The sequence below is a fragment of the Mirounga angustirostris genome, unplaced genomic scaffold, assembly GCF_029215605.1.
Source record: "Mirounga angustirostris isolate CCGP_5_RB_7025 unplaced genomic scaffold, mMirAng1.0.hap1 SCAF_2, whole genome shotgun sequence".
NCBI lineage: Eukaryota > Metazoa > Chordata > Mammalia > Carnivora > Phocidae > Mirounga > Mirounga angustirostris.
The window spans coordinates 102,461,550-102,476,595 of NW_026991710.1; the positions used below are offsets into that span (position 1 = coordinate 102,461,550).

Here is a 15,046-nt window from a genome sequence, read left to right on the forward strand (position 1 = left end):
CAGAGAGTTGCTTTGTGTCTCAGCATATGTCAGTTTTGGTACACCTTCCAGGTACTCTTGAAAGCATGGATATTTTACTATTTTAGATTTTTTTTTTTCTATATATGCCTATTAGGGTAAGTGGGCTAATTTTATTTTTATATCTTCTATAAATATGTATATTTATATATCTATAAATGTATATAAGGGAAATATGTTAAAATTTGTGAGTTGCACATTTGTCCATTTCTCCTTTCAGTTCTACTTAATTTTGCTTTTTATATCATGAGACTTTTGTTACTAGGTATGTATTAATTTAGAATTTTATATAGTCTTGGTGGATTGACCCTTTTATTATCCTGAAATGTTTAGTAATACCTCTTGCTTAAAGTCTATTTGATAGTCAATATAGGAGCACTCTTTTATTTTCTTTTTTGTTTGCATGGTATTTCTTTCTCTATTTTTTTTTTTTTTTAAGATTTTATTTATTTAAGAGAGAGCGAGTGCACGAGCAGGGGTGAGAGGCAGAGGGAGAGAGAGAAGCAGAGTCCCCATGCTCAGGGAGCCTGATGTAGGGCTTGATGCCAGGACCCTCGGACCATGACCTGAACCAAAGGCAGATGCTTAACCGACTGAGGCACCCAGGCACCATCCCTCTCTATTCTTTTACTTTCAATCTTTCCATCTTTGTATTTTTAGAATACATCTTTTATAAACGGCACAAATTTGGGTTTTATTTATTTGGGGGAGGGGTTATTTTTTTAATCCATCTGTGCTGTCAGTCTTAATTCATGTATATAATACATTTAAATTTGGATTATATCTTAAATATTTAGATTTAATCTGCCTTCTTTCTATTTATTCCACCTTTTCTGTTTCCCCCCCTCTGTTTTCTTGCCTTCTCTTGGAATAGGCAAGTATTTTTATTATTTTACCTTTCTCCTGTTATCTTTTTCATTATACATTTTAATTTGTTTTTAGTGGTTATCCTACATATTGTATTATGTCTCCTTGACTTATTAGAGATTAATGCAAAAACAGTACAAACACTTTGGGAATACTTTGATTCTCTTTACCCCCCAAATGTTGTTTTATACAATTCTTATTCATTTGTATTTGTCTACATATTTGGGGTCTCTATGACCATGCCTAAGTTTGATGCTTCACCAGGAGGAGTCACAGGACTTAGCATATAGTTATACTGACTACTGTGATTTATTACAGTGCAAAGGATACAAGGAAGAGTCAACAAAGGGAGAAGGCACATGGGGCAAAGTGTGGAAGAAACTTGGTACAAACTTCTAAGAGTTCTCTCCTAGTGGAGACACATAAGACATGTTTAATTCCTCCAGCAATGAGGTGAATCAGCATGTATGAAATGTTGTCTACGGGGATAATTCATTGGAGACCCAGTGCCTAGGGAGTCACACAATGAACCAATTTTCCCGTTATTCAGTTACCAACTACTAAATACTCTATGCTTTCTTCACTGATTTGTGATAGATTATCAGAGCTTTATCGTATATTAAATTTATATATGTATGGATCTGTCTCTGAACCCTGTGTCCCGTTGTGGTCTCTTTGGTTTTATAACTTTTACATGCTATTTTTAATACTACTAATTGTAGTATATCTTAATATCTGGTAAGATAAATCCTACTTATTTACTTGCATTATTGTTGACTTAGTTATATATAGGCCTTTATTCTTCAATCCTATTTTTAGAGAAAGTTTATTCTGATTTACCAAAAATATACAATTGGCATTTTGATTGGGACTGCATTTAAAATAAGTAGATTATTTTGAATGTAATGGATATTTTTATGGTATTGTTTTCTCATTCAAGAACCTGGAATGTTGTCACTCTTTTATTCATATCTTACTCTTTATTAAAATTTCTCCATAGAGGTCTTATATGTTTTTTTGTTAGGTTAATTTCTAGCTAATATATCATTTTTGTGATTATTGCAGATGGTGTCTTTTTTTTTTAATTGTTTTTTAAATTTGCTCTTCTTGGTGTAGAGAAGTTTTATATTGATAATTTTTTTGTCAGTCTTCAGCCTTGTTTAACTCTCTTATTTTTTTTTTTATTTTTTTAAAGATTTTATTTATTTATTTGACAGAGAGAGTTAGCGAGAGCAGGAACACAAGCGGGGGAGTGGGAGAGGGAGAAGCAGGATTCCCGCGGAGCAGGGAGCCCAATGCGGGGCTTGATCCCAGGACCCTGGGATCATGACCTGAGCCGAAGGCAGACGCTTAACTACTGAGCCATCCAGGCGCCTCTAACTCTCTTATTAATTCTACTAGTTTTCTTCTGATCTTTTTGGCTTTTCTGGTTAGATGATTGTCATATGCAAATAATGGAAGTTTTGTCTCTTTCCATCCTTTTACCTTTTTCTCACTTTTATTTTTTTTATATTCTTAGTAGCCAGGACCCCCACGATGAAATTATCCGGTAATAGTAATAGTGGCATCTTTGTCTTGTTGCCAATTTTAGAGAATGCATATAAGGTCTTTTCATTAAGTGTAGTGTTTGTTAAAGATTTCTGGAATATAATCTTAATCAAATACACTTTGCTAAGAGCCTTTTAAATTATTTTTATCATTGCAAATAGATGTTGAATCTTACCAAATATTTTTTTTCTAGATCAGTAAAAATAATTACTCTCAATTCAGTCAGTGTGGTGGGTTTATAGTTTTTCTGATGAACTGGCCTTTTATTTCAGAGATAAACTCTTTGTGAATATATGGATTTTTTAGTACACTGTTGGATTTAGTTAGCTAGTTTCTTCTTTAGAACTTTTGCCCTATGCCCATAAGGGAGAAACATTTTTTTCTTGTTCATATTTGGATTTGGGGAGTCAAGTTACATTATCCTCCTAAAATGTTTGAGTGATTTTGCTCTCACTTATTAAAAGCGTCAGTCAATATATATATATAATCAGGAGAGACAAAAAGGATAATTCTAAAAAAATCTCATGGGATTGTTATTTCTGTCATGATCCAATTAGGAGATAGAACCTATACCAGTTACTTTTACAGAGAAAATTTCATATAAAGAATTGATAACCGGGGCGTCTGGGTGGCTCAGTTGGTTAAGCGACTGCCTTCGGCTCAGGTCAAGATCCTGGAGTCCCAGGATCGAGTCCCGCATCGGGCTCCCTGCTCGGCAGGGGGTCTGCTTCTCCCTCTGACCCTCTTCCCTCTCGTGCTGTCTCTCATTCTCTCTCTCAAATAAATAAATAAAATCTTTAAAAAAAAAAAGAATTGATAACCAATTATAAAATTGTTAACTAGGTAATTGAAAGGAAGGTAGCAGCTACAGGAAGGAGCTATCACTCCTGAGGCTGGGAAAACAAAGGGAAAAGTTGAAATTATTAAAACCTAGGAGATGAGCTGTAACTCAGATGCCTGAAGAGCACCAGCCTGATACTCTGAACGCTAACTCAGTGTTCTGAGAAGGTAACACTGCTAGGTTTGTGCTGGTGTCCCCTAAGGGTTGGTAGAATGATGGTCACGGGAATAGCAAACAGATGGGAAGTCTGTGGGACATAAAGTCCCTTCTTCCCTCTTCAGCTTTGCTCTAGCATTGGCAAAGTCTACCATGGAGCAAAAAAGTAGTTGGCAGTCTCAGCCTCAGAGCTGGGTATGGAAGCATGATTTTCAAGCTAAAAGTCAGTAATTTAATAAGTGGTACAATTGAAAACTAAATCAGATAATATTTAAATATTCTCTGTGAGCTACAAAAGACATCATACAGCAAATTAGATATTAAGAATAGAATGTTAGTAAAAATTCTGTTTTAAATATTCTCTAAGATGAAATCAGAATAAATATATTTTATTAGGAAATAAGGGTTAAAAATAACTGCATTCAGCTTGAGTATTTGGAAAAGATCAATAGAATAAACCCAAGAGGAGGGAAATTAAAAATATAAGGTTAGATTTAATGGAATACAGAGCAAAACAACAAAGTTAAAAAAATTCATTCTTTGAAAAGATTTTTAAGATTATGAAGTCAGACCAAGGTCCATTCAAGAGACAGGAGTATACTATTGGTATTTTTGGTGAGAGAGAAAAGAAGATACAAATGAAAGGATGCCTGGATGCCTCAGTTGGTTAAGTGTCTGCCTTCAGCTCAGGTCATGATCCCAGGGTCCTGGATCGAGGCCCACATCTGGCTCCCTGCTCAGCGGGGAGCCTGCTTTTCCTTCTCCCTCTGGGGCTACCCCTGTTTGTGCTTTCTTGCTCTGGCAAATAAATAAATTAAAAAATCTTTTTTTTTTTTTTTTAAGATTTTTAAAATTTATTTATTTGACAGAGAGAGACACAGTGAGAGAGGGAACACAAGCAGGGGGAGGAGTGGGAGAGGGAGAAGCAGGCTTCCTGCCGAGCAGGGAGCCCGATGCGGGGCTCGATCCCAGGACCCTGGGATCATGACCTGAGCCAAAGGCAGACGCTTAACGACTGAGCCACCCAGGCGCCCCTAAAAAATCTTTAAAAAAAGAATAATAGGCTCTAGAAAACAAATATTTAATACAGATTAGGCAGAAATGAACAGAAAAGGAAGACAATTACAAGAAAGAAGTAGAGTGTTTTGTGTACTCTTTCATACTAACTGCATGCTCCCTTCCTTGCTACCTCTACATGGTCATAGTGGGCTCTGGGGTTATCTCAGCCTCTGCTCAGCATCTCTTGTTGATCTTATTACTTCATTAGAAACTCATCTTGAGCAGGTTCTTTACCTCTATTTAAAGAATAGTTCTTGGTTTTTTGGGGGGAGGGGAGGCAAAAACTTGCTAGCCTTTCTCTAGGTCCCAACTGCTTGCAATCCTTAAATTACCCAAATTATCTTTCAGGGCACCACTGCTCTTGTATTTGTTTCTTCTTACATTATCGCTGGCTCTTCTATGTTGCTTTTTTTTTTTTCTATGTATTTTGTTTCTTTACAGTGCTTGTTAGAAGGCATCCTTAGATATCTGGTGATCTTCGGGTGTTTTCTCATATTTGAGAGTGGAGTTCCTAAAAATTGATTAGGTGGTCTGAATTGCTGGGGCTTGTGAGCTTGTGGTCTTCCGTGTAGTGAGTTCTGCATGGGCCCTTTCCTTGGGTGAATGAACCCGTCAGTATCCTTAGTCTTTCCTCTTGGGCTGGTACCTTTGTAGAAGGATCTTTTACCTACATATGTGGTAGGTGTATCCTGATAGTAAACTCTGGGAGCAGTGGGGAAGAGCAGAGTGGAGAAGGAGGGAGGGGAGTCTCACTAATTTCTCTATTCAATATGATTCCCTTGTCTCTGGCTGTACTTTGGGGTCCCCTCAATTCAGAAATGGTTTGTGTTACTGAGAGAAGACATCTTTAGAGGTAGGGTACAGGAGAAGATATTTGACTCCATGCAATTAGGGTGGGGATCTTGATGATCTAACTGCTTCCTAATAGACTTCTCTCCTAACCTTCCATTTTTCTATTTCTAACCCTGATTTTTCTCTCTCTCTCTCTTTTTTTTTTTTCCAGAAGTGATTTATGCTGTCCAACTTCGAGCTTTTTTGATTATACATGGGTAGGGTGAATAGGAGGGGCATCTATTGGCATAAATCTGGTTCCTCTCAGATTTTTCTCACTGTATGTTAGTGTGTCAGCTTTCCTGGGTCAGTTATATTCAGTTACTACTTGTTCATTTGCTGTTCAGTTTCCAAAATTTTTGTTGCTATTACATTGTTTTCTCTCCTGTTTGCCCTTCCAGGTTTATGTTTCTTTAAAAAAAGTCCCCTTATACTCATTGTAGTGGGGTTTTAGGAGGGAGCAAAAGTAAGTGCTTGGATTTAATCTACTGTCTTTACTAGCTGGAATGACTTTACTTCAAACCTTTATTTTTCAACTCTTGATTGATAGGCTCAGTAGTGGCTCACTTTTGTCTTTTAATTTTATATTTATATGAGAAATAGTAGGTAAATATATGTTATCTATCATTTGGATATGTTCATAACAGAATCAGTCTTTCTGTTTCACTATTTCTTAACTTTTGAAAACTCCTATCTTTATTTTTTTGCCTTTCCTGTCTTTGGGAGTTACTTGTTTTTTTCTTGCTATCTTCATAGATGTAGAAATTTTTGCCCAGCTCTAAATTCTGTAGTTTGCATTTGAAATCACAGATGTTTTGCTATTTCATAAATATACACTTATAATATTGTATATGCTTTTCAAAACAATATATTGTCTTTTTTTCCAAACCCCTTCCTCACATTGAAAATAATTGATAGTTTCCTGGGAAAGATTACTATAGATCGATTTTCTCAATATTGTTGAGATACTCACTTTTTTTTCTTACTAGCAAAGATACCTAGCCTTCTGTTTTGGGAGTTTGTGTCTGCTTTCCTTGTATCAATGCTTCTGTTTCTCTATAAAAGTTCAAATAAATGAAAGCAAGTAAAATGATAGTTATGGTATCATTTTATCTTTGTAAAAAAATTCACGGAGGCATAGCATTCATGTTTTAGACAAAAGACCGTTAACATTATGGAGCTAGCTCCTGTCCTAGGACAAGTTTGGTTATTTAGGCTGAATTTCTAAGGGGTTTCTGAGACCAGAATTCTTCTAAGTGGACCTTCATCATTCACTGGAACACAAAAGTCTCACTTTATTAAAGACGCCAAGGCAAAGAGCACATAGCTAGGGACTTTGCTGCCTAGAGGTCTTTGTCACAGATCAAAGGGCTCTAAATCTGGCAACTTAGCTGTGAAGGAAGGGGAATTAGGACATTTAGTTCTGTCAGGGTTTAAACTGCAAGCAAATAGCAAAAACAAATAATTTGCATCTGTCACTTTCCAGGTCAGCATGATCTCTTTTAAGTTATTCTTGATTTCTCTAACTTTGACTTGGTTGAACATCTTTTTGGCTCCTGCAGTATTTTATTATTTTGATTCCACTCCTCCATCTCTTTCTATTCTGTCTTTTTTTAAAACCATCATTTCTTCTTATGCTTTTCAAATGATAGGCTTTCTTAAGATTGAGACTTTAGCTCTCATTCTTTCATCCCTGGTCTCTTTCCAGCCTCATTTTATAGGTCTCTGCTATTCCTGTAATACCAGATCTCATGTGTATGCACACAACTCTAAAGTTGGATTCTTTCTTGAGTTCCAAAACCAGTTTCCAACTGCTGAATATTTCCTTTAAGATGTTCTGCCAATACCTTACAAAATTTATAACTCTGGGTTGAATTTGTGAATAAAAAGGGCAGAGGCAAGAGGTATGTTATTCTCTAGGTTATTTAGATAACTCTTTAATAGTTTTTTTTTGCAGATGTTGTTTTGTAAGTATTATTTCATGTTTATAAAGTATCTGTCTTTTCATATTTCATATCAGTTTGTCATATTTTTTACCACCCAAACTAAGCATTTGGAGTTTTGCCTTCATCTCCCATATTCGTCAGGCACCTCCCCCTACCTCCATATATACACACACAAGCACACACAATTTTAAATGCTATAATATGTGTGAAGTTTGGGTTCGTTATTCATTTTTTGGTAACGATTTAGTCTGTATTTATGGGGCAGAAGATAAATCTTGTATTATTTTTCTCTTTACAGGTCTTTATGCCTTAAGGAGAGTCCTGAAGAAACAACCTAATCTCTCTGATGGCAAGCTGGCTGGATTGGTGAAGATTACTCTAAATGATTTCTTACAGGGGATGAATGACATCAGGCCCAGTGCCATGAGGGAAGTAGCAATTGATGTACCAAATGTAAGCCATTTGTACTCCCATGCTAGCTACACTGTTGGAATTGAACTCTGAAAGAAACTGAGACTCCAGGGAAAGAACCTACCTAGACTAAACTTTAAAAAAACTTTTTTTTTAAATTAAAATTTTTATGGATGTAATTAGAGCTTCAGTGCGGTTGTAAGAAATACCTAGGGAGATCCTTGTATTCTTCACTTACTTTCCCCCCAGTGGTAACATCTTGTAAACAATACTACAGGATCACAAGCAGTGTATTCATATTGATATAACCACTGATCTTATTCAGATTTCCATGGTGTTACTTGTACTGTGTGTGTGTGTGTGTGTGTTTAGTTCTGTGCAGTTTTATTACTTATAAGGGTTTGTGTGTCCATCACCAGAATCAAGATACTGAATAGTTCCATCACCATAATGATCCCTTGCTTTGCCCCTTCATAACTATACTTAGCTTGTTCCTGCACCCATTTCTAAAATTCTGTCATTTTATTTATTTATTTATTTTTAAAGGTTTTATTTTATTTATTTGACAGAGACACAGCGAGACAGGGAACACAAGCAGGGGGAGTGGGAGAGGGAGAAGCAGGCTTCCCGCGGAGCAGGGAGCCCGATGCGGGGCTTGATCCCAGGACCCTGGGATCATGACCTGAGCTGAAGGCAGACGGTTAATGACTGAGCCACCCAGGCGCCCCATAAAATTCTGTCATTTTAGAAGTGCTATAAAATGGAATTGTATAGTAGCAACCATTTGGTATTAGTTTTTCCCCATTTAGCATAATTCCCAGGAGATTCATCCAAGTTGCTATGTGCAACAGTAGTTTGTTCCTTTCTGTTGCTGAGTAGTATGCCATGGTATGGCTGTACCATAGTTTGTTTAACCATTCATCTGTTGAAGGACATCTGGTCTGTTTCTAGTTGGGGATGATTGTGAATAAACCTGCTATAAACATTCATGTGCAGGTATTGTGTAAATGTAAATTTTTATTTCTCTGGAATAAATGCACAAGAGTGCAACTCCTGGGTTCTATGCTCATTGTATATTTATTCTTAAAATGTCTACTAGGCTCATTTTAGAACAAAAAAAATCTTCTAGTTATGATGCCTCTACTATTGATGCCTGGTGTTTCCTCAGGTTCCTTTACATTTTCTTCATCATTGACATGCTTTGCAGAGTTGACACACAGTCAAATCACCACAAGGGCAACAGAAGCTACCTTTTATGGGTGAATCATCTGCTAAGTTATCACCCGAGTGGGCCTAGCATTCTGGAAAAAAATGGCCTTATAATTCTCTTTGAATATATTAATATTTCTGGAAAATGAACATTGAAAGAAAGCATTGACGGCATGTCCTACATTATATTGGGATAGGGAATGGACTGTTAAATTTGGCTTGATCATTAGGATGTTTATATCTTAGTGTAACTTGAGGAAAGTTTACAGATTGCTCTCTGACAGTTTCAGGAGAGCTCTGATGGAAGAATGGAATTTTGTGACTATTCTTTCCCTTTGCTTCAGTCATACCACTCCATTAGTTTTTCTTTTTTGAGTTAGTCTTATTGCTTCCGAGATACTCCCTAGCTCTAACATTACAGTTATTTGAAAACTTAGAGCCTTTTTAGAGAGCCAGGCATAGTTTTGTGGCCGTTGCCCCATTGTATATATATTAATAGTTCTCTTGGTCATTAACTAATGTTTTTTAATTGCTGTAAGCTAAAACAAACAAACAAAAAAAACCCCCAAAAACTTAAAGAGACTAAAAGGGTATTAAGTCAGTGGAATAGACTGTGTGGAATGATATAGTGGGGCAAAATCAGTGGATTTGTTTTCACTTTTTTTGTTATTTTGTTTTGCTTTTTTTGTTTTTACTTGTAAGAATGTTCTTGGAAAATGTGTTTTGTAGCCAAATAAGTCTGGGAAATACTGGTTTAAATAAAATCAGTTGTATTTCTTTGCTGCAGAGCTTTTCAGTGTCAAAAGAGAGCTATTATGGAAACTTATTTGGCCCTGGACCGTGTGGAGCAGATACCTTCTGCGTTTTACAGTGTGGTAGATTGCAAAAACAATGACGGCAGATTCTTCCCATCACTGTATGTTGGCCCTTTTTGCACAGCAACTTTGTAGCTCCCAGAATAAAAGAGATGAAGTCAAGCTTTCCATCCTTTGAATTTGTACTTGGCCATGTAACTTGCTTTGGCTAATAGAATATTAGCAATCATGATGCAATCAGGCTTGAAAGCACTGCGGCTTGCCTTTTCTTGCTGCTCTTTGAAACCCAGAATTAGTTATGCTAAGAAAACTGTGCTAGTGTCTTGGAAGATGAGAGACCATGTGGAGCAGAAGTGAGCCCTCTTAGCAGAGATCCCCTCCTTGCAGCCACTCTGCCAATTGTCACACATGTGACGGACACCGTGCTTAACTGTCTCACCCCAGGCCAGAAGTTTACCCAGACCAGAAGAGCCACCCAGTTAACTCTTAGAATTGTCAGAAATGACGAATGTCTGTGGTTTTGAGCCACTAGGTTTTATGGTAGTTAGCAAAAGCTTACGTGGCAAAGACTCTTGTTAACTTCCTACAGAACACAATTGTTTTGTAAATTAAGGTGGGAAACAGTGCCCTAGAGACAGGAACATCCCCAAGGACTAGCTTCTAGTTTAGGCAGCTTTATGTGATTTTAAATTCTTTTTGAAACTTTTTCAAATTCACTAATGAATTTACAGCTTAACTTTGGGGTTTTACCAAAGCTGTGTAACATAATGTGCTAATTTAGTATGAATAATTTGACAACTGGAATTAAGGAATAATGGATGATTGATGTTGGATTAGTAGAAGTTTTCCATTTCTTTGGAATTTATGGTCTAAAGTTTGGGCACATTGGTATGAATACTTTTACTTGTAGTATTTACCTGTATTTTATTGGCTACTGTCGCATCAAATAATGGATCAAGTAGAAGTCATCAAATGCCACATGTGAAAATTTTGGGTGATGTGGTTATAAACCAACTGCACCATCCAAAAACACTTTAGTGTTTAAAAAAGTTTAGGAACTAAAGAAACACAGTAGGTTTTTTAAACTTAAAATTACTGCCGGGGCACCTGGGTGGCTCAGTCGTTAAGCGTCTGCCTTCGGCTCAGGTCATGATCCCGGGGTCCTGGGATCGAGCCCCGCATCGGGCTCCCTGCTCAGCGGGAAGCCTGCTTCTCCGTCTCCCACTCCCTCTGCTTGTGTTCCCTCTCTCGCTGTGTCTCTCTGTCAAATAAATAAAATCTTTAAAAAAAAAAAAAAATTACTGCCAATGGAGAATGTGTTTAAGCAGTGGCTGTCCACTCTTGGAATTGCTGAACTGATTTATTCATCAAAGGAACTGGTACCACAACTGCATTTTTAATTGCTCTAATGAAAGATTTTTTTTTTCCTTTATTTTCTTTTGATACAGTATTTACAATCCATGGACTTGTGCCATTTTCCATTTGGCACTTTATTACTTGGCCTAAGGCCATGGTGTACTGTGATGTTACTCATGAGCTCCAGAGTGATTAGCCCTGGTCAAAATACTTTTTTACATTGCTTTTTATGTTCACTTCAGATTATAAAAATTTTCCTGAGAAGTCAACATTTCTATAATTGGATTCCTAAACTTTACTCTTCTGCTGTCAGACTATTACATCGACAAAAATATCTCCAGATTATTTCTGCAGAAGGTTTACTACTTAACTTTGCTATAGAAAACCTGTCTCAAGTAGGTAGTTAATTGTGAACATTTTTTAATAGTAAATTAAGCATTCAACATCTTTTGAGAAAAAATTTCAGTGTGTGAAATTAAAACTTGTAAATCACACTTGCCTAGTTATATTTAAGTTTAAAAGAAATGTCTTAAGATGGGAATATTGCCAATTATAATATAATGCATTATTAATTTCAGGAGACCACAAGTGTTAGCCACTTACTTGAATTTAATGTTTCCTCTTTGTGCACTTTGTGAATTGGTGATTTTACCAAATTGGTGTATTAAAAGTCAAATATATTTTACAGTTGATTGGTAATTAAAATCAAATGTATTTCTTTACCACAGGAATCCTCAGAATCTTTGACTTTGAAAATTTTGAAATTTCAATTTTTCACCCAGAAATAACAACTGTTAACATTTTATTGTAGTTCCAATAGATTTTTAAAATTTTGATAGGTTGTTTTTCTGTGTACATAGTTAATTTTAGGATACATAGGGTTTTACATTTTGCTTTATTCACTTAAAATTATATGGTAAACATTTTACTTTAAAATTTCTCAGCAAACATCTTTTTAATGACTGTATAATAGACTGTTATGTGGATGAACTGTAATTGTTTTATCCTTCTTCTCAAATATCTGGGGTTTTTTTTGTTTTTCTCTAAAATGATTATACACACATTTATATCCAAATCTTTGCATTTATGATTCCTAGAAGTGGAATTACCACACTAAAATATGTGGTTTTAAGACTTGGGACAAATGTTATTAAGCTCCCCCCCCCATAAAGATTGTTTTAATTTATAATTATGTGATAAAAATTTAAAATTACAAGGAGCTTAAGTAAAATCTCATTTTATTTTTACTTTAGTCCTTTTCTCTTTTATTTGCCACTGGAGTTTATTTTCTTGACTGAAAAGATCTTTTTCATTATGAGGAATAATACTGGATAATCTTTTAAAAAAGATTAAAAAAAAGAAAATGAACTGTCAATTGTATATCTTCTCCTTCCTATAAAAATGTTGAATTTTTAAATAATGGGGTGTAAACTGGATGATTTTTTTTTTATGGGATTTTAAGTTCCATGAGAGCATAAGTTCTTACCTTTTATTTTTATCCTTTTATTTTTATCCTAGCACATAATAGATGTCCAATCAATATTTGTTCAATGGACAAGTGAAAAACTAATTTTCACACAAAAAACCCAGATAGTTAATTTCACATATATTTAAATATTGCATCATTCTTCTATACTAAAGTATAATATAGTCTATTATTGCCTTCATGTAACGTTCTTCAGATTCTTCATATTTTATAAAGCAAGTTTTTTTTTTAAGATTTTATTTATTAGAGAGAGAGAGACAGAGACAGAGAGAGAGAGAGAACACAAGCAGGGTGAGGGGCAGGAGGAGAAAAGCAGACTCCCTGCTGAGCAGGGAGCCTGACGTGGGGGCTCCATCCCAGGACCCTGGGATCACGACCGGAGCTGGAAGGCAGACGCTTAACCGACTGAGCCACCCAGGCGTCCAAGCAAGCTGTTTCTTTAGTGAATTTTAAACTTAGTGAGTTTTAACTTAACTGTTCAGTGAATTTAACAATTTTGAATAAAGATGCATGTAATAGTGCCAAGCTGCCTATCCTGGAAGGATACAAAGTAGTCCTTTATATTTTCTGCCAAAACATGTTGCTTTCTTGTATTGAAAATTCTTTTTATTAAGGTAACCAAAAAAAAACACAAAAAAACAGTGCTTTTAATAGTTGTATTTACATATTATCTTTGCAGTGTCATTTTATGTATACCATAACAATTATCACGATAAATGGCATTCTTAACCAAATATATACAGATTGATTACCATGAGGTTTAATTCATTTATGCATCTTAAACCACCCCCACCCATACCCCCAGGCTTTCCCTATTTCATTTTATGTAGCTTTAGGTTGTTTTATTATTTGGAAATAATCCATCTTTATACTTTTGGTATTGCTTTTGGATTGCAGTTTTCAGAATTTGGACATTTGGTTCAGAATAAGCTAAAAGCCAATAAAAAGAGAGGGCTCTACTTTCATGTGAACCCACTTTTGTAAAGTGAACTGCAACCAGAGCCTCAAGACTAATTGTATAGCTCCAAACCTCTTTGTAAGCTTGGATCCAGGTTAAACTTAGAGGTAGGCTGCAGTCAAGTTGAGTGTATACCAAATGTCATTAGTTAAATAAACATATCTCATTGACTCCCATTTTAAAAAGTAGCAAACTTAATTATAAAAATAAAGACTGGCTGTTTCACTAATGACATATTCAAAATTTACTGATGTATTTTCATTTGGCATTTTTCAGATGAGAATAGAACATCAGAATGTGACAAGGCAGTTGAATTTCATAGGATGAGCTCATTAGCATTACTTTTCTGGTGCAGAGATTTGAGTTAAATAGTTTAATTGACCATAATTACATTTCATTCTTCATGTACCCTCAGGATAATTAGAAGGAATTTGAGTTTCTGTTCTTTAAAAACAGTATTGTATTCTGTGTGTTCTTTCTTTTTTACAGATTCAAAGGATTGAGGGTTTTGTGATGCTTTACTAAATAACAGATTGCTTTTTTTGGAATAGATATACAACCTGTGGAAATTCTATTAATTCCATATTGGTTCTTGGCAGGGCTTTTGAATTCGGTTTCTTTTGATTTTGCTTCTTGTTGTCTAGACAGAAGAGTGTCTTCTATCACTCCCAAGATCCCAGTCTTCCCTGCCAACTTCTCTTGTGCATTTTTATAGTTTCAAGTAATAACAATTGAACAGGAAAGCACATTTGGGAAAGTAGATTACTTTTAACCAGGAAGTACTCTGTGCCAAAATCAAGGTTGTAGTTTTAACTGTATTAAATATTTTAGAAGTTTAACTCTTTCATTCTACCTTACTTTTCTCAGTCTTATAGTCTTGAGGAGGAATGAGAGAGATACAAAAGTTAGTGTAAAGATCAGCAGTTTCTGTTCTCAGCTCTGATCCTGGTTAACTGGTGAAATCAGACACCCTTCCTTTCAGATGATAGAATGAAAGAAAGTTCTTAATTTGCTGTTTCTGATGTCTGTCTTCTTTTTTTTTTTAAAGATTTTATTTATTTATTTGAAAGAGCGAGAATGAGAGAGAGTACATGAGAGGGGGGAGGGTCAGAGGGAGAAGCAGGCTCCTCGCTGAGCAGGGAGCCCGATGCGGGACTCGATCCCGGGACTCCAGGATCATGACCTGAGCCGAAGGCAGTCGCTTAACCAACTGAGCCACCCAGGCGCCCTGATGTCTGTCTTCTTTTGAATTTATAAATAATGTTGAGATTATCATAGAGGCATATGCTGCACTTGTATGTTATAGTTGGTTGGTACTCAATAAATACTTGAGTGTTTGCTAAAAACACAGATTTTCATTTAGCATAATTATGGGTTCCATTGGTAGGGTTGATGTGGTTCTTTTGCGGAGCTATATATCTTTACTTCATCTTGTACAGATACGGAGTAATTGCTCCCTCCCAACACTTCGTTGAGTAATTTTTCCAACAGAAATTACTGATCTGGCTTAAAAGCCATCAGCATGACTACCTGTTGATCATCTCT

General features: G+C 35.8%; 1 protein-coding gene across 4 annotated transcripts in view; it reads left to right on the plus strand.

The window, feature by feature from the left end:
- The window catches only part of AFG2A (AFG2 AAA ATPase homolog A), a 343,557-nt gene that overhangs the window by 34,333 nt on the left and 294,178 nt on the right, over window positions 1-15,046 (plus strand). For all 4 annotated transcript variants that reach the window (XM_054508768.2, XM_045880489.3, XM_045880488.3 and 1 more), the window contains exon 10: window positions 7,565-7,719. In XM_054508768.2, coding sequence (XP_054364743.1) covers window positions 7,565-7,719 — 155 coding nt within the window. The remainder of the gene's footprint in view (window positions 1-7,564; window positions 7,720-15,046) is intronic.